The sequence below is a fragment of the Eurosta solidaginis genome, chromosome 2 (genome assembly GCF_040869045.1).
Source record: "Eurosta solidaginis isolate ZX-2024a chromosome 2, ASM4086904v1, whole genome shotgun sequence".
NCBI classification, from domain to species: domain Eukaryota; kingdom Metazoa; phylum Arthropoda; class Insecta; order Diptera; family Tephritidae; genus Eurosta; species Eurosta solidaginis.
In genome coordinates, this window is record NC_090320.1 from 294,452,567 (window position 1) to 294,473,421 (window position 20,855).

At 38.7% G+C, this 20,855-nt stretch overlaps 1 protein-coding gene across 1 annotated transcript in view; it reads left to right on the forward strand.

Annotated features, from left to right (window-relative positions):
• The first annotated feature begins 12,176 nt into the window (after positions 1-12,176).
• Positions 12,177-20,855, forward strand: part of LOC137242864 (uncharacterized) — a 41,646-nt gene continuing 32,967 nt past the window's right edge. The window contains exon 1 of the mRNA XM_067770117.1: positions 12,177-12,250. Within this exon, the coding sequence (XP_067626218.1) occupies positions 12,228-12,250 (23 nt within the window). The 5' untranslated portion in view covers positions 12,177-12,227. The remainder of the gene's footprint in view (positions 12,251-20,855) is intronic.

Sequence of the window (20,855 nt, forward strand, 5' to 3'; positions counted from 1 at the left end):
CATACAAAAGTGGAGACACAGTGAATAAAAACTGAGTGAGGGAAGTGTGAAAATCAAAAAAAAAAAAACAACACAAAGTTTAAAAGCTGCTTATATACATATATACAAATAGAGAATTGAACATATTCAAAAAAAATTGCGAAAAAAAAAAAATTTTAAGATCTTTAAAACACAAAAAAAGTTTTTGATAATTGTGGGTGCAATCATCAGACAAACATATATTAATCAAACACTTAAATACACAGAAAAATTGGTTTTTAAAAGAGAAAAGAAATTTTTGAAACTGAAAACATAAAAAAAAAAAAAAAAAAAAATTTTAAATCATCTTTACCCAGGAGCTGAGCAGCAGCATCATCAAGAAGCAGACCAACAACAACAATATAAGCAGCATAAGAATACAGGAATCGGTGAGTAGGCAGTTTTTTATTTTTCATAAAAAATATATTAAAAATAATAAAACCTTTTTTCCACAAAAGTTATATTATTTTGTGTAAACTGCAAAAACATATATATATATCCACATATATACTTGAATATTGCGGAAATTTTCTTACCGTTGGTTTTACTGCAACTTTTTTGCAACCAAAAATTGGTAGAAAATATTCCGCTATACCGATAGGCAAAATCCGCCAATTATATATATATATATATGTATACATATTTCTAGTGGTATTTAACCAACAAAAAATTGCAGTTTACTTGCCTACTCAAATCCACTGTGCAAGAACAACATCGGCAAAATCTTCTTCTACAGCTGAGTTTACCCCGTTGTTCACACAGAGCGTTGAACTTGTCGATACAGTTCAACTTCTTCCAAGTGATTTTTTCTTGCTTGCCAGCATATACAAAAATCGTAATATTCATACGTACATACTTACATACATGTACAAATAATTTCAAGTTGCTTTTCCAGCAATCATACTTCTCCACTCAGAGAACATCATACGTGTTTACTCACACGTTCAAGTCGCTCTTCCAGCGACATTTTCCCAGCACATAGAGCTACATTAGCAACGAGAGCTGTGTACTGCTGATCAAATTTCTCAACCTCTCTCATATTTGCAATTTTTTCATCTTTCTTTGCTGCACTCTCCCAACAGTGCAATCAAGCGCACTCAGCTTCACAAAGAAACGCGACATTAAAGCGACGAAGAAGCGAATCAAAACAAACTCTTCTGTTTGTAAACATAAACAGAGAAGCTCATCTGATTCACGTGCATACGTTCGCACAAACAAATATATATACATACGTTTGTATATTGCGCGTGTACATTTGTACTTATTCTGGCGTACAAAACTAAAGCGCCCATTACTGATACTTAGCATAGACTTGACTTGACTTGTCGTAAACTTGGCAACTTAGATACGATTATACTCCACTTGGCGCATAAAATCTGGCTTCATAATCAGCGTTGAAATTTATTTTTAAATAAATGTCAATTTGTATGACAAAATGTCAAAATGAAATGGAAGCAAACAAATGGCATCTCAAAATGTAAACGTCACTTAGAACTTACATAGAAAATCAAAATTCAACAGACTTCTAAGTCAAGTTAAGTTTTGAGTAATCAGTAACATGCAATGTTCATTTAACAGAACTGTAAGTGACAGTTCGCAAGCCAAGTCAAGTCTATGCTAAGTATCAGTAATGGAGCCTTAAGTTTGAGATATTTTCGTCCCTATAGGAACTTTCAAAAAATATCCATACAAACTTCAAGTACATATTATTATTTTCTAATATATACATACCTATATATACCAGTAATTTACAAATACACGTTTATTTCCACACGTATATTTACACGTATATATAAGTGAAAAGTGTTTGTGATTTTTTTTTAAATTTTATACCTTTTGTTTTTACAAAACAATATAAATCCTATTAAATTCCGAATTTCGCGGATTTAAATCATTTAAGGAACGTCCCGTTGTCCGTGCTTGACTCTATTGTTCAAAAAAAAAAAAAAAACACAAACACCGCCACCAATTAAAAATTCCCCTTTTTAAATTCCTGTGGCACGAAGAGTTTTCCATCTTCAAATTTTGCGAACGTTCTCTGAGCGGACACATACTTTATTCGGTTTTTTTGGTGAAAACCCAAAAGCTTGCATAAAATGCCTCGCAGTCCCCCAAAAACGTCCGAAACCGGGACAAAACCAAAAGGTGGCCCAAAGGAAGAAACGGCCAAGGAGAGGTCAACATCCCCCCAGAAATCCAAATCAGTTGACCCATCCGCGCAAAAGTTCATCGCGGAAAGTGACAATCTGATGAGATATTGTGCAAAATTCAACGAAGCACCGATTCAGGATCACACTGAATCGTATCTCATGATAAAGGACAAATCACTAGATGATTATTGGGCACGACTTCAATCGGTTTACGATCTGGTTTTTTCGAAACCAGACGAAAGTTTCCCTGAAGACTTCAAGAGTTCAGTGCAAGGCAAACAATGCGCCTGCCTTGATACGTATGAAGTGACTAAAGCAAAAATTGCCGATCAACTTTCATTGATCAAAATGATGGCAACGCCGAGTCCACCACCCCGCGTGGAACAACCCCCGGCTGAGGCAAATATTTACCTCAAAGTCCCAGCATGCGACACGGAGACCTTTTATGGTGGCTATGAAGAATGGCCCGCTTTTCGTGACATGTTCACAGCGGTGTACATTAACCACCCAAGGCTCTCCCGTGCTCAGAAATTGTACCATCTCCGGTACAAAACGCAAGGCAAAGCCGGCTCCATCGTCAAACAATATGCGTTGAGCGATGATAACTTTGACCTTGCCTGGGAAGCTTTACGGTCACGATACGAAAACAAGCGTATCTTGGTTGACAACCAGATAAAATCCTTACTGACTCTTGCCACTATTCCATCCGAAAATAGTGAGCAACTTCAGAAATTGCAAAATACAATAAACAACTGCCTATCCGTCCTTCACTCCCAAGGAGTTACGACAGACAGTTGGGATCCGATTCTGGTGTACATTTGTTCATCAAAGCTCCCAGAAACAACCCTGTCACTTTGGGAACAGTCTCTCTCTTCTCGAAGAGATCTACCCTCATGGTCACAAATGAACGACTTTCTCACCTCGAGATATGAAGTCGTTGAAAGGGTCAATAGGCTTCAACCAAGCAAACAAAAACCAGTCGCTCATCAAAATCCTACGCAAAACAGGTCCTTCAACAGGACGCAAACCCTTGTGGCAGAATCTAAAAAGGAAACTTGCCAATGTTGCAACTCCCCACACCTTATTAGATTCTGTCCACGATTCAAACGAATGTCTGTGCAAAACCGGACACAATTCATAAAACAAGCTAAGCTGTGTACAAACTGCCTTAGCAGCACTCATATCATCAATGAGTGCACGAGCAAGTGGTCATGTTCGACATGTCATCAACGGCATCACACGCTGTTGCATGCGAGCCCACAAGCTCAACGTTCCACCCCGCGAACGAATGCACCAAACGTGCAGCACACAACTGCTGAGTCAACATCTCCCGTTCGACAAACGCAGAATAGCTCCGATTCTGGCGAGCTACCGTGTTGTTCAAAACACGCACCGGTTCAATCATTGCATGCAGCCAATGATAACCAAATTCTCCTTCCTACTGCTATGGTCGCAGTCGAACACGAAGGGGAATTATTTCAACTGAGAGCCCTTATTGATCAAGGCTCGGAAAGAACTTTCATTTCCTCGAAAGTGCAAAAACGGTTGAAACTTCCATTCGAACATTCAAAGTTCGAAATCTCTGGCATGGGTGGACAAGTCGTACAAAAGTCCTCCAAGCTTTGTCCTTTGACACTGGTTGCATCCAAGGCCATGAAAAGGATAAAGGCTCATGCCATTGTGTTGCCGCAGCTAACAACAAATCTACCAACATCCACCATTAGTCGCAAAATCTGGCAGCAGTTCAAACTCCTTGAGCTCGCTGATCCCAGTTGCCACATACCAGGTCAGACTGACATGGTCATTGGCAGCGACATACTTCCACAAATTCTGCTGGAAGGTATAAAAAAGGTGTGCGGTAGCATACTTGCGCAACAAACCATTTTTGGTTGGATTCTCAGTGGTCCAATAACTGAAAATGTTGTGTCATTCTCGACGCAAGTCCAAGCGTCAAACGAGACACTCAGTTCTCAACTGAGAAAATTTTGGGAAGAGGAGGAAATTCCACAACCTCCACAGATATCCCCCGAGGATCAAGCGTGTGAGCAGATATATGCAACAACCACGACACGTGCACCAAACGGTCGATACATTGTGCGACTTCCATTCAAGGAAGAGTTTCCTGAAAAACTCTCCCTCGGCAAATCCCGCCCGGCTGCTCTGCAGCAGTTTTTCAGCATGGAGCGATCGCTTCAGAAAAAGGGGGAGTTAGGTACAATGTACAACAATGTGTTGCAAGAATATCTCGACCTTGATCACATGGAATCTGCCGACCCATGCGAAATAACTTCGAATGGCAAGGTCTTCTCATTTTACTTGCCACATCATGCGGTAGTCAAACCAGATAAGGTCACCACCAAAGTTCGTGTGGTTTTCAACGCCTCTAAAAAATCTGGGTCAGGAAAATCCCTGAATGACGTGCTATACACTGGTCCAACTCTGCAACCAGATCTCATGCTACTAATTCTACAGTGGCGCATGCATAAGTATGTGTTCAATGGAGATATTGAAAAAATGTACCGTCAGATCCTTATACACGAGGACGACAAAGATTTTCAGCGAATCCTATTTCGCAAATCGGCCAACTCCAATGTTAGCGATTTCAATCTAAAAACGGTTACATTCGGCGTCAATTGTGCACCATATCTCGCTATTCGTACCTTGCATCAACTATCCGATGACACGAAAGCGACATTCCCGTTGGCTGCAACAATTCTCAAGACGCAAACTTATGTCGACGACATCCTATCCGGAAATCATACCATCGATAACGCCACTGAATCACTCGTTCAAGTGATAAACGCCCTAAAATCAGCTGGTTTCATACTAAAGAAACTAACGGCTAATCACCCGGCCATATTAGAACAGTTTCCGAAGGAGGATCTTCTAGACTCCAACTTCTTAAAATTTGAGAGCACTTCCAATACCAAAACTCTTGGCATTCGATGGAACGCGCTCACGGACAAATTTTCATACACCATTCTGCCGGAACACACCCAAAATGCGGTCACAAAGCGACAAATTTTATCTTCTGTTGCAAAACTTTTTGACCCGGCAGGATGGCTGTCGCCAGTTATGATCCAGGCCAAGATGCTTCTCCAAGAAATCTGGCTGGATGGCAGCGATTGGGATGAAAGCGCCAAACCCGCAACATTATCAAAATGGCAACATTTCGCAGAAAATCTGCCAGCCATTTGCCACATCGAAATCCCTCGATGGGTTAATGTCGTTCCAGGGCAAGACACCCAAATCCACGGGTTCTGTGATGCCTCGGAAAAAGCATATTGCGCAGCGATTTACATCCGCACACATGTGGGCAACCAAATAAAATCTTCTCTTTTGGTTGCGAAAGGCAAAGTTGCCCCCATAAAAACTGTAAGCTTACCCCGCTTAGAGCTATGTGGTGCAGTCCTACTCGCAAAACTGGCTTCAACTGTTCGAAAACAGCTCGACTTACAAGCATGCAACATATTCTTATGGTCAGATTCTGAGATTGTATTAGCCTGGCTAGAAAAATCTCCATCGACCTGGAAGACTTATGTGGCCAACCGTACCTCTCAAATTCGAGAATATCTTCCCAGCGGCACCTGGCGCCATGTATCTAGCCAAGACAACCCTGCTGATCTTGGCACACGTGGTTGCAAGCCGCATGATTTGATAGGTTCATCACTTTGGTGGCACGGACCACAATGGCTTTCTTGCCACCTTTCGGCATGGCCAAAGCCGAAAGCAGGTAGCGCTTCTCCACCCGAGAAACGCAAGGTGGAAGCATATCACGCACTCGAGGAAGAGGACGACATTCTTCAACGTTTCTCCTCATACCCTCGAGCTCTCCGTGTGATTGCATACGTGTTCCGCTTTGCGAACAATGCCTGCAACCAATCTAAATCGGTGGCAACAACACATAATCCCCATCTGACGTACAAAGAGTTGCAACATGTGAAAAAGCGGCTTGTGGCAATGGCACAATCTCGCCATTTCGGGGCGGAAAAGAGCGCCTTACAAAACAATATGCCAATAAGCAAAAAGAGTTCCCTTCTGGCCCTTGACCCATTTCTGGATGGATACGGGCTCCTACGTATCGGTGGAAGATTGGAACATTCTACAATGCAGTACAACGAGAAGCATCCAGTAATCCTTCCTCCGGATTCAAGGCTCTGCCAGTTGTATCTGGAGTTTTTACACCGCCTGCTTCTTCATGCAGAAATGCGGTTAATGCTCCAAATGGTGAGGCAAGAGTACTACGTACCAAAACTAAAGCCTCTTATAAAGAAATGCATTTTTCAGTGCAAGTCTTGCACGCTTTTCAAACAGAAAACGCGCACGCAAATAATGGCAGCTCTACCACCTGAGCGCTGCAATTTCTCACTCCCCTTTTCCACAACAGGAGTAGACTTTGCAGGTCCATTCCAAATAAAAGCATCGGTTCTGAGGTCGACCACTATCATAAAAGGGTACGTGGCTGTATTCGTCTGTTTTTCCACAAAGGCAGTACACCTCGAGCTATGCTCGGACCTTACTACTGAAGCCTTTCGAGCAGCATTCGCCCGATTCGTTGGCAGACGAGGTTATCCCTCAAGAATGATGAGCGACAATGGTAAAACGTTCATTGGCGCTCAGCGCGCATTCGAACGCGACTTCGTTAAATTTCTTAACGAATGCTCTGCGGACATTGTACAGAAATATGCCCCTCAGGGAATAAACTGGCAGTATATTCCACCCAGCGCCCCTCATATGGGCGGCTTGTGGGAATCCGCAGTAAAAAGTTTTAAAACCCACCTCAAAAAAACCGCTGCATCCCACAAGTTTACTTTCGAAGAATTCACGACGCTGTTGGTGCGCATTGAAGCAGTTCTCAATTCGAGGCCTCTCACCTCACTATCCCAGGACCCAGCTGACTTCACAGCGCTCACTCCGGGTCACTTCCTTCGAGGTGCACCGCTATTAGCCATTCCTGAGCCAATCGCGGAAGACCTCTCCTGGATAAATCGATGGGAAAAGCTCAAATCGCTTCATCACCAATTCAGTCGACGCTGGAAAGAGGATTATTTGAAGGACCTTCAGAAACGCTATAAATGGCAAACGCCACAGCGAAATCCTCAACCAGGCGACCTCGTCGTAATTAAAGAAGATTCACTCCCACCCACCGAGTGGCGTCTGGGACGAATCGAGAACGTTCGCCACGGACCTGACAACCATGTTCGGGTTGTAGAGGTTCGCACCCAAAATGGGCTTGTCATGCGCCCCTTAGTTAAACTGTGCTTTCTTCCAATGGAGCACTCTTCGAGCACAGCGCTCTAACTTATATACGTTTCCCCTGTATAATTAAATTTCCGTATCATCCGCTGTATCCAACTACTTCTCGTTTCTCTCTCTGCTCTTATGCTTTCAGGACGACACCATCATGGCATCTCGACCAGCATGTCCACTGGCGCCCACAGCAGAGACCGATAACTGCCTCCAGTGTCGGCTCTGCCACCGCTACCACGCTCTGCGGACCTGCCCGGCTTTTAAGGCGATGCGGCCACCGCAGCGTGCTACCGTGGCCAGGGCACAGGGCTATTGCTATAATTGCTTAGCCCTCACGCATACAACGGGTGAATGCGACTCCCGAGGGTCGTGCAAAATGTGCGGTCTGGCGCATCACACCCTCCGGCACAATGGACCGAAAAGTCAACGTGGTCAAGGAAAGGTCCCAACACAGCAAGCATCCCGGAAGCCGAAACCCAGGCCGAAAAAGAAAAAAGAGAGGACACCGACCTGCGCCTGTAGCGCCCAAAAGGCGCATCCTGCATGTAAAACAGCGGCAACCCCCAAACTCGCAAAGACGGCCAAGCGCACGATCGCGCGCACCCCTCAAGGCCTGCAAACGGCGCAATGCCAACGGCGCAATACGAATCGCGCCTTAGATACTACCATCCGCGCCCTGCAGGAACTGCAGAAGGTGCTTACTGGCACCTCCCTGCAGGGCGGGCAGGATGTTTAAGCCGCCTCCTTAATAATTTATACGGCGGCGAAATCCTTATGCGCAGCCGTGCGCGGCGAATGGAAAGGCGCCAACGCGCATACACTACCATCGTCAACAATTATATATGGCATTCGTCAGTCAAGCATTATTAGCCGGCAATCGCGGACGCGCTCCCTCTATATACATTTTTTTCTAATCCTTTGAATTTTTGAATATTTAAATCCGAAGCTGAAGTTGTTAACGCGTTAAGTGCTTAATTATTAAATTATAAATAAAAACAAAGAATTTATAACGTTTTTAAAGTAAAACGATAAACCCTTTTAATTGGAAGTGTTAAGTGTAGCGAAGAAAGACCCAAGTTTGTTCACCATTTGTATATGTATTATTGCGCAGCCTTGTAACACTATTAAGCACATAAAACAAACAACAACAGCATTCCAAGTGTACAGCTGGGTATGTAGTGTTCGTTTTCACCCGAACTTAGACTTCCTTACTTGTTTAAACTGTTTTTATTGAAGATTTTTTTTTTTTTTTGATTTGAAACACACATTTTTATAATTTTTATTCATATTTCCAATAATTCACAATCCTTTAATAAAAAAAACAATTTTTTTAATGAAATGAAATGAAATGAAATGTCAAACTTTTGGTTAAAAGGAGTAAATATAATAAGCAACTCCAAAAGGGAAGTTGCCCATAATCAGCAAACAAACATTTTGTGTGGAAACGCCGACTTATTGACCAATTTAATTGTAGCTTTGTAGTCAAAACGGATGGCAAAACCATTTGACGTTGTATGACAAGCCGTTTTTTTTATTTGACCAAATTAGTGATCAAATTCGGCCAAGTGAAAACCAATCATAGATTGTTATAAAGTTAATTTAGTCATTTGCAAAGTATTGGATGTTGGGAATAGGTGACAATTTCTGCAGTTTAAATGCCACTTTATTATTTATTTTCCAAGAAATACTTCTTTCTTTACTTTTGAACAGGTGAAAAATATCTTAAAAACAGTTTCATTTTTTTGTTCAAATAAATGGTGCCCAATTTTAAAACCTCATAATTGAAAGCTTAATTAATGTGCTTTGTTTGCTTTGTATAAACAAAAGGCAAAAACTAGAAAAATAATAACTTAAAAATAACAAAATATTTCCCAATGAACCCACAGCAAAAAAAAAAAGTATTAAAGTCAGTGACTAAAGTTGAAAGGGTTTCGGAACATTCTTTTATTTTTTTGTATCCTTCGACTGATCCCTTTCATGTTTATAACTGAATCCTTTACTGTACGAATGAATTAGTTATATTAACTAAACAAATGTAAGCCCATCCCTTCACAGCTTTCTTTAGATTTTACATAACTCAATAATAGATAGCACCCATAAGAAACTGCATTATCGTTGTTTTTATGGATCATTCACTGACAACGTACATTCGTATGTATTAGCCGCAATCTTGCAGACCCTGAAATGGGATTTGCGTTTTGTCATTGCGATAGTGCATATGCATATATTTATGAAATTAATTAAGTAAATAAATTAAGAAAAGTTTTATTTTTCACCAAAAAAAAATTATTAAGAATTCATGAGCTTAACACCGGCTTATAATAATTGAATATTCAATTATTATATTCTTCTAAGTGAAACTGAAAAGAAAGAAAGGAACATTTACTGGCATATTGTGATAGTTCCATTTCGAAATTCGCCACGAACTCATGGTCAGGCAATTTCGTAATGTTATCAAAGGTTTCAACGAAATTCGAACCGCGAATCACACGGTGAAACCACAATTGCCTTAATTAACCACTAGGGTATCCTGCTTGTATTTGTCTCCTTGCTTAATGCAGTTTATCTTCTTTTTTTCTTTTCAGTTTCTCTTAGAAAAACATAATAATTGAATATTCAATTATTATAAGCCGGTGTTAAGTTCATGAATTCTTAATAATAAATATAAATTGAACACACCATTAAGACAAACAAACGCCAAATAAAAATGTTTTCCGTGTTAATTGCACTAAAAATTTGCTGAAAATTGAAATGAAAACAAAACAAAAACAATAGAAAAAGCATTTGAAAAACAAATCAAAACAAACATATCCAGTTGGGGTCAAAGGCATTTCATTCTGTCAGATTACTAGCTCAAAGTCGATAAAGAAGTTCATGGTCAAAATCCACGCTAAAACTTTGTGTTCATTTATTTCGCAATCTATTTTATTATGATGATGGGACGCCAGTCGGCAAACGAAAACAAAATGCCAACATGTTAGCAAATGAAATTTTAATGGTAAATGGGTAATTGTAGTTTTTTTTTATCGGTCAACTCTGCTTTCAAAATGGACGGCAAACCATTTGACGTTGTATAAAAAACCGTTTATGTTGACATGGTCAAGCTTACAGTGTTTGCCAAATTCAGTTGCATAGCGGAAGAGTGAACTTGAAGTTGCCACTGACTTCACTTCATTGATTTCATGATGGCTTAATTTTTAAACAATTCACTATACATATGGGATAGCCCAAATCCGTATTTTCTTTTTCATTTTATTAGTTAGCTTGTACGTACTTCAACAGAACGAAGGGGTGTTGATTTACGAATCACACAATCATACTTCTTGGCACTACAGCACGCAGCATAAATGGTTAATAGTTCATCATTGAGGCATACTTTTGCCTGGATTAGGCTGGGAGGGCTGGGACTGCAACGTGGACTTTGACTGGGACTGGGTATAAGGGATGGATAAGGATAAGAACTAGAAAAAGAAAAGAATGACTGAGAAAGAGATGGAGTTAAATGAAGCTAGATCGGAAAAGACGGAGAGGGAGAAAGAGATACATAGAAAGAGAAAGGCAGAAGGAGGAGTGAATAAAAGAACAAGAGAAAGGGGGTGGGAGAGTAAGAGATAAAAACTTCTTAAAACTTATATAGATAGATAAAAGTTAGGGCAGAACAACGTCTGCCACGTCTGCTTATGCTAGATGAAAGCGATAAAAATTGATTTTTTCACTTTTAGAACTTTTTATGTTATGCTTGCTTGGCGCATTTTCAATATACGCAAAAAAGTGAACGAATGAGATATATTAAACAATACGTGTCTCTTAAAGGTAAATAATTTATTTTTGAAGCTTATAGTTGCATTTTCATAGCACTTTAAGGAAACCAAACTAGTATTGTGTGTTATTGAATCATAAAAATCAATAAGTTTTAGAACAAAAATGAATACCCAGAACAAAAAACGAACTGTGCTGAACGGCCACAAATCGGATGAAAAGCAGGACATTTAGTACTCACATTTGTAGCGCTTAGATTCGAGCTATATTTAAATCAATTAATCAAAGGCTGCGACTATTTCAAACCACCATCGATTGAATTAGACCTTTTTAAAGCATTTCTATTTGGTTCATTCTTAGGTGGTTCAGAAATAGTCGCAAACTTTTATTAATTAATTTAAATCCATATTGTTCAGACTTCAGCGCTGTTGATACAAGTGTGACTACCCACTGTCCCGATATGCATCCGATTATCACCATTTCGGAGGTAGTAATTAAGGGCCGTTTTACTATCTCCAGTTAAGCTAGATTATATGTGCAGGATAGCTACCTAGCAGATGGATCCATTTGACATTTATGTTTTCACCAACACAGGGTGACCAACCAAGTGTTAAATCAATAAGCAGAAAACAATACATCTTTTGTAAATACACGAAAATTTGCCAAACAGTTTATTTTATTTACACTGTGTTACGAAATGCACATAATAGAGACGCGAGTATGTAGAAAATGGAAATTTGTATATGTATCTGAGAAAAAATTGACGGGCCTAAACCTATTGCGAGACTGTCGCTTTGCGTGACTGTCTCTCATTTTTTCTGTAGGGTATATACAATGTTACCCGAACTTAGGCTACTTACTGTTTTTGTTTTTTTATTTGGAATGGTATAATCTGTTTTGCATGTGTGTGGAATTTTCACTGAACAAAATCGGCGTAGAGTACAAGTATAAAAGGTGTGAAAAATTTTAATATCACATTGTCAGTTTCAGTGTCGAAGACGTAAGTGGTATATATTTGGTTCTGATCTCTACAAGATAATACTGAACAAAATGCTAAAACATCAGTTTGATATGTAAGTAACTAAATTATATTATCCTTTCGGAAAAATTGTGTTGTAAATTAAAAGATATTTTAAGAATCAATTCGATATATTAGTAAAGGATATACTGCTATATGTCCTTTTCTTTTAAATTTAGAGAAATATATACATCCTGTTTTTGAATTTTTCCTGTGTTTAAATTAGATCGTGAAACAGCTATTGGTATAGGTCCTAGAAAGCTTTATCAAGAGGACGGAGTAATTTTATAAGATAGGTCCTGGTTTTAAATATTATTTCTCAGTTTGGTCGTTAAACAAACGCAATGGACGCATATAGTCCATGTGGGGTCCTCTCGGACCAGCCAGTTCAACCTAACATAACCTTATTGAGCTCGATGAATCTGACAGGCTATTAGCTACATTCAATGCGTTCACTCTCAAACAAACTTTAACAAGTAAGGAAGGCTACGTTCGGGTGTAACCGAACATTACATACTCAGTTGAGAGCTATGGTGACAACATAAGGGAAAATAACCATGTAGGAAAATGAACCGAGGGTAACCCTGGAATGTGTTTGTATGACATGGGTTTCAAATGAAAGGTATTAAAGAGTATTTTATGATGGAGTGGGCCATAGTTCTATAAGTGGAAGCCATTTAGGTGGAGCAGGGGTGACTCTAGAATGTGTTTGTACGATATGGGTATCATATTAAAGATATTAATGAGGGTTTCAAAAGGGAGTGGTGGTAGTTGTATAGGTGGTCGCCTTTTCGAGATATCGCCATAAAGGTGGAGCAGGGGTGACTCTAGAATGTGTTTGTACGATATGGGTATCAAATTAAAGATATTAATGAGGGTTTTAAAAGGGAGTGGTGATAGTTGTATATGTGAAGGCGTTTTCCAAATATCGACCAATATGTGAACCAGGTTGACCCAGAATATCATCTGTCGGATACCGCTAATTTATTTATTAAATATGTAATACCACGAACAGTATTCCTGACAAGATTTCAAAGGTTTTTTATTTCGCCCTGCATAACTTTTTCATTTTCTTTTCGTGTTAATGGCCTAGCGGAAGGACAGACGGTCGACTGTGTATAAAAACTGGGTGTGGCTTCAACCGATTTCGCTCTTTTTCACAGAAATAATTTATCGTCCTAGAAGCTAAGCCGTTACCAAATTTCACAAGAACTGGTAAATTTTTCTTCGAATTATGTCATTAAAATTATCCTGAACAATTAAAAGAAAAAGGGCGGAGCCACGCCCATTTTGAAATTTTCTTTTATTTTTGTATTTTGTTGCACCATATCATTACTGGAGCTAAATCTTGACATAATTTACTTATATACTGTAAAGATATTAAATTTTTTGTTAAAATTTGACATAAAAAAATTTTTTTTTAAAGTGGGCGTGGTCGTTCTCTGATTTTGCAAATTTTTTTAAGCACACATATAGTAATAGGACTAACGTTCCTGCCAAATTTCATCATGATATCTCAAACGACTGCGAAATTACAGCTTGCAAAACTTTTAAATTACGTTCTTTTAAAAGTGGGCGGTGCCACGCCCATTGTCCAAAATTTTACTTATTTTCTATTCTGCGTCATAAATTCAACTCACTTACCAAGTTTCATCGCTTTATCCGCCTTTGGTAATGAATTATCGCACTTTTTCGGTTTTTCGAAATTTTCGATATCGAAAAAGTGGGCGTGGTTATAGTCCGATATCGTTAATTTTAATTAGCGATATGAGATGAGTGCTCAGGAACCCACATACCAAATTTCATCAAGATACCTCAAAATTTACTCAAGTTATCATGTTAACGGACAGACGGACTGACATGGCTCAATCAAATATTTTTTCGATCTTGATGATTTTGTTATATGGAAGTCTATATCTATCTCGATTCCTTTATACCTGTACAACCAACCGTTATCCAATCAAAGTTAATATACTCTGTGAGCTCTGCTCAACTGAGTATAAAAATTCCGTAGTTTATTTCTGCCGTCGGTTGAAATACATATCAACGTTCCCCTGCCAGCAATTATTAGACAATTTTATCGCCTAACACTAAGAAGTAAATAATCCAATACGTTTTGCAGTTACTAAGGCAATATAAATATTCATTTCATAAACAAACAATAACTACTTTACCAGAAATTTTTCCCTCAAGCATATATTCAGGCTATCATCAACTGTAACGTTTAGAATTTTCCCGTGTTTTAATAATTTATTGCGGCGAATGGTCCAAATAGAGATTTTTTGGAAACATTTAGAAAGTTGAGCAAAACCAAAAATTTTTCTCTAATCTATTTATTCGCACGAACATACTTTCGCACTTTTATTTATAGAAACATTATTTAATATTCGAATTAACAATGTACAGGCGACCCAAGGCATCACTGGAATATAAATTGGGATGTCCTACAACTGCTTTACCTTGTTTGCTACATTGAAATTTTTTAGCCAATGCATTCCACGTGTAGAATTTCGGCACCTCAGAATAAAGCAAAGTCTTAGCAAAAAGATCATCCTGGCACAATGAGTAAAACGCAGTTAAAGTTGTTGCCGGTGGAACCAATGCTCTTGGACGTATATTATCTGCTGCTGCACCGCCAAGTGTACTACTGTTGGATATCGTTCATGGATTGGAAATGATAAGATGCGTCATACTGCTTCATAGCGTCCAAGTTGGTATTGGTTGATTTCATCGAGTGGTTCAGCTACATTCCCTACTCCGAAGACTGCCATGTCGCTTCCTTTGCTGACATATGCTGCAAATGTATTTGATCGACTTCACTGAATTGCAATACTCAACTTTAATGTGTGCTTTGAAGGTCTATGAAAACAATGGTGAATATGGCACAATACAACGATTATCTACTTCAGTATCAATGTTTCGTACTTTCACAACGGCAGATCTGCCACCTTCCTCAACTGATCGTCGAAGATACAGGTGATATCGGTCATTGCCAATGATGGTATCAGAAACCAATTTTCTTGGGTATCGTTTCGATTATTTCCCATCAGACATGCATGGTGAATTGTTGTTAAATGCGCCACATGGACTATGGATCATAGTTTTGGTGACGACGTCGAATAAGTCTGGATCAATGTGTTTATCTGGTATTTCTGCTGAGATGATTTGATCAATTTGATCTGGCATAATTTTGTTGATCAACCAAACCAAAATATGTGCATGTGGCAAACCTCTTTTCTGCCATTCAATGGAATACATCGATCAGCGTGTCTCTCCAAAAACATTATGCTTGATAATAAAACCATCAAACATTTAAATTTTTGTTTAAATACGCATGCGGTAATGTCATGGCGGTCCGAAGATGATTGCCCAACTAATAGAAGTTCTTTAATTTCATGGATTGCATGTAAAGGTGACGAACAAATCTGGACGACCATATGCGCGAACGTATGTCATCGCATCTTGTGCGTATTCATTCATGTGCCGTGGACTCCCCGTGAATGTAGACGGTAATATTACCATTCTTCCCAATTGTTTGCATTGACGTTGCCATCATTAACGATTGCGTCACGTAAATGGATGTACTCTTCAGAACGCAACTCAGTTTGATTCAATCGAATATATAGGAGCCGTTCAGTTTCAATCTTCGCGTACATGTCGACGATATATTGATGGAACAATTGTGTACATTTCAGAATGTGGTTTTCAGCGTTTTGATGAATCATCAATCGATACGAATAATAATTCATGGCGCTGATTTTCTTATTCGTTTCCTCATCTCTTCGTGGATTTCTCATTTTGATGTTAAAATGGTATCCATCATCTCCTCGCCAAAACAGAATCGGATACTGCAATCCGTCGTATGAGCGATGAGTTTCGGAGACTCGCTGAATGTCACCACTTCTTCGATGGAGAATTATGTCCCGCGATTCAAAATGTTCACAAACTATATATTACGATCGCCACTTCATCGATTGTTGGCGCATTGAATTGTCTCTCCTGTTGGCCAACGGGTCTTTTGTCTGCTCGAATCACAACTCTATAGTCATCGGCTGGCATTCGTTGAATGGCAATAAAAAAAATATTTAGTTATTATTTGGACTATGGGTGGGAGGGGAGGTATCTATAAAGAAATTTCCTAAAGCATTTTATATGTGTTATTCAGTACAATGATGTAAGTACCTATGTACTTGAATATTTTCAAAGACGGTTTGATAAGCCAAGTCAAACTTAAATACATTTGACCTGCGTCAAATCAACCCTTAAATATGTAAATAAGACCAACAATACACAAAAGACATGTGCCTGTTGATCAGATGTTGAGCATTGTATCATTGAATATATATGTATGAAAATACAAACCAAAGCAAAAAAGTACAAATGTCCATACATATATACATATTCAATAATACTCCAATTAAAGGCAGACATGTATAAAAAGCTTGGTCGCTTTGATGCTGTGGCAGTGTCTTAAGTTATTTATAAAACAACTTGTCTCTTTCCGCGTTATGAAGCGACCAAATCAATTATGGCAATCCGCGTATACGGCCATGGATATGTAAATATCAATGCTCGTAGCAATTAGCCGACGAAATACAATAGGCACGAGCCAAATTATGTGTCGTCGGTGGTTAAAAGTGTTGCCGTTTATACCTTTAATAACTCACAGCTAAAAGGGGAATTTATTATAAAATTAAAATAAACGAATTTATTGCTCTTTTGCGAAATAATGTTATATTTCTTCGCAAAATTACTTTAATTTATTTCGCCGCTCCCATATATTAATTTTTATCTATGAAAATAATATAAAATTCTTACTTTGTACTGACATGTGATAAACAAGTCAGCATATACAGTATGACGTCACAGTGCGAATCCGGGCCAGAAACGGGTAAAACACCACTCTCATGTAGCAACTGCATCACAGTTGCTGCAAATTTGGCTGCGTGACTGCGCGAACAATTTTTCGGCAGAATATGATAGGGGGCTTCAAATAGCAAATAAAAATGTCCATAAGCTGTGACAACTCGGCAATTCAGGATATGAGAAAATTATTTGCAATAATTTATATGAACAATGGATGGAAATTTTTAGATTATATTGCTAATATGTTAGTGGACATTTACTAGGCAATATCTGTGCATCTTTATTTGCATTTTTTACTACCATATTAGTACTTTCATACAGGCTTATAAATAGTTTGGTATTATTTCAAAGGAAAAGTGCGGGGTTATGAAAGTAGTTATGCTCGTCATAATGAATACCCCCAATATGCATCGAAGTTGGAATTTATAAAATCGCAAAAATTTGTCTTCTGACGATTTTATCAAATGCCATGTTGCCGAATTGCAAAATGCTATGTTGCCGAATTCTATCACCAATTCGGACAACTTAAGAAGAAGCATTTATGAATGAAAAATCAAGAGGAAGCTAGTTTTCAGGATTTTGCGATTTACATACAAAACATGAGCATACATATGTACATATGTATGTGTGCTTGTGCGTATGGTTGGATGGTTGAAGTGAATTTTGTTTTGTTTGTCAACATGCGAATATAAAAATATTTCTTAGCTTACATATGAACATAGATTTGTACATATGCTTGTGCGTAAGAATAGTTTTTGTAGGAAGTGGTTGATTGAACAGTTTGTCTTTTATTTGAACATGTGTATGTACAAACATTTGTTAGCTTATGCATGGATATATTGATATCAATGAAGTGTGTGGGAAATGGGGGTGTAGGCTGATCTTTAGTTTAGGAATATATGTGTGTACATATATACCAATCTAGGTTTGTTTATACCCACTCACCATTTAGGTGATTAAATTTTCAATTTCCCTACATATCAATATAATTTGATTATTCTTTCTGACAAAATAATGAGTTACCATACAATTGAACAAAAGAAATAATCAAATATGAATACTTTAGATGATCAAACACTGAATATATTTTTTCAACCACATTTTGGAATCAGATTTGAATCAAATGTGTTTACTTTAGGATATCAAAAATTTATAATAATTTTTAATTCAGCTTTCTGAATCTTTTTTGACTATATTTGTTGACTGAATAATGCATTTTATACTTGTCAAAATATTTCTTTACATCGGAGCTGCGCAACCCCTATAGACTTGTAGCACTTTTGTTTTTGTTTTGCCCTGAATCATAGGCACAGATTCAAATTCACACTTTGAATATAAAAAAAAAAACAAGTAAGGACAGGACTGTCTTCGGCTGTGCCGAAGACTTCAACCTTCCAACCATCATAATTTATTTACAAAAAATCAGAGAATTCAAATTTCCAATATATTTGCTCTGATCAGAGATTTTTTGGTAACAGACGAACAGAGGAAATCGTTAAGAGAATTTTCTGTTACGTCTTGCACCCTGTTAAGTTAACATGAATTTGGGGAATAGTGGTGACACATGCAAATGGATCGTAAGCAGTGGATGCCAAAATAACGCCTTCTCATTGTGTTTAAATTCTCTGCCTGTACTATGTGTTCGGCTATCCAAGAAGAACGTCTTACGTATGTGTTTGTGGCAACTACAGCGGCTGCTACCACTTATAACGGCACTTTTCAGCGGAGTCTCAAGCGTAAATTCACCAAACCCTCCTGAAATTGTCATTTACTTACGATTTGACAATTAACGACGGAAACTAAACCATTATAAATAAATGAACGATAAACGATTTAGTTTTAATAACACGGTAGATTTATTCAATTAATTTAAATAAGCTTTTTTATTTCTTATATTCACGACACGTACGACTTTGTCAGGATGCGATTTGAAACTCTCACTCTTGTGTTAACTGCAGCGTTGTATTATGAGGTATGAGTAGTTGCCAGATCGTGTGACACTACAATGTACGAAATTTTTCGTAGGGAGAAATCTACGAATGTATTTAGTAAAGTACACGAAATATTTCGTAACATGTACGAAAGAAATGTCTTACGAAAGCCTTTTCGTAATATTTACGAAAGGTTCGTAAAATCTTTTTTCATTGTTCAAACTCTTTCGTGATATGCACGAAATTTTCGTACATTGTACGAAAGATAAGACCACGAAAGTCTTTCATACCACTTTTACGAAAATTTATTTTCAGTGTACGATGAAATGCACAAAATAATTCGAAATACACTCCCCTTGTATAAACACATATTTTCGAGACCCTAGTCGCCAATAGGTATGAAAATTGTCCTGTACTAAAGTACTCATCAGCAGCTTTTATTTCATATCTGTATTGTATAAACACATTCTAGAGGTACCCGGATCCACGTTTTGTACTATATCTTAATACCATAGTCACAGATAACAATCAGAAATCACAAATAGTTATAAAAATTAGCCTGTTCTAAAGTACTCATCAACAGCTTCCATTTGATATCCATATTGTACAAACACATCCTGGAGTTACTCGAGTCCATGTTTTGGTCTATATCTCGAGACCCTAGCCACACTTATTTACTTACTTAATTGGCGCTTAACCATCTAAACGGTTATGGCCGTCCAACAAGGTGCGCCAGTCGGTCCTTCGCTCCGCCAACCGGCGCCAATTGGTCACACCAAGGGAGTTTAAATCGTTTTCTACCTGGTCCTTCCAACGAAGTGGGGGCCGCCCTCTACCTCTGCTTCCATAGGCGGGTTCCGATAGAAACACTTTCTTGGCCGGAGCATCATCCTTCATTCGCGTAACATGGCCTAGCCAGCGCTGCCGCTGCGTTTTAATTCGCTGAACTATGTTGATGCCATCGTCAACGCATAGAGGTCCATAAATCTTTCGAAGAACTTTTCTCTCGAACACTCCCAAAGCCGCTTCATCTGCTGTTGTCACGGTCCATGCTTCTGCCCCATATAGCAGGACGGGTACGATAAGTGACTTGTAGAGTATGATTTTCGTTGGCCGAGAGAGGACTTTACTTTTCAATTGCCACCTATTCCAAAGTAGCATTTATTGGCAAGATTGATTCTTCCCTGGATTTCAGTGCTGATGTTGTTGCTAGTGTTGATGCTGGTTCCCAAATAAACGAAGTCTTTTACTATTTCGAAATTATGGCTACCAACAATAGCGTGGTTGCCAAGGCGCATATGCGTCTTCCGCTTCTTTTTCCAGTTTGGAGTAAGCAGAACTAACAGCGCGGGTGTTTAGGACGATGATATCAATGTCATCAGCATATGCCATTATAGTATATTGTTCCAGTGCGGTTAAGTTCTGCAGCTAGTATAATTTTCTCCAGCATCAAATTAAAGAAATCGCACGATAGGGGGTCACCCTGTCTGAAACCTCATTTAGTTTCGAACGGCTCGGAGAGGTCCTTTCCAATTCTGACTGAGCTAATAGTGTTGCTCAACGTCATTTTGCACAGCAGTATAAGTTTTCCGGGGAAACCAAATTCAGACATAGCGGCATATAGGCAGCTCCTTTTCGTGCTGTCGAAGGCGGCTTTAAAGTCGACGAAGAGGTGATGTGTGTCGATTCTCTTTTCACGGGTTTTTTTCAAGATTTGGCGCATTGTGAAAATCTGGTCGATGGTAGATTTACCAGGTCTGAAGCCGCGCTGATAAGATCCAATCAATCTTTCGCACAATACACTTGAAAGGACCTTATATGCGATATTAAGAAGACTGATTCCACGATAGATGGTGCATTTTG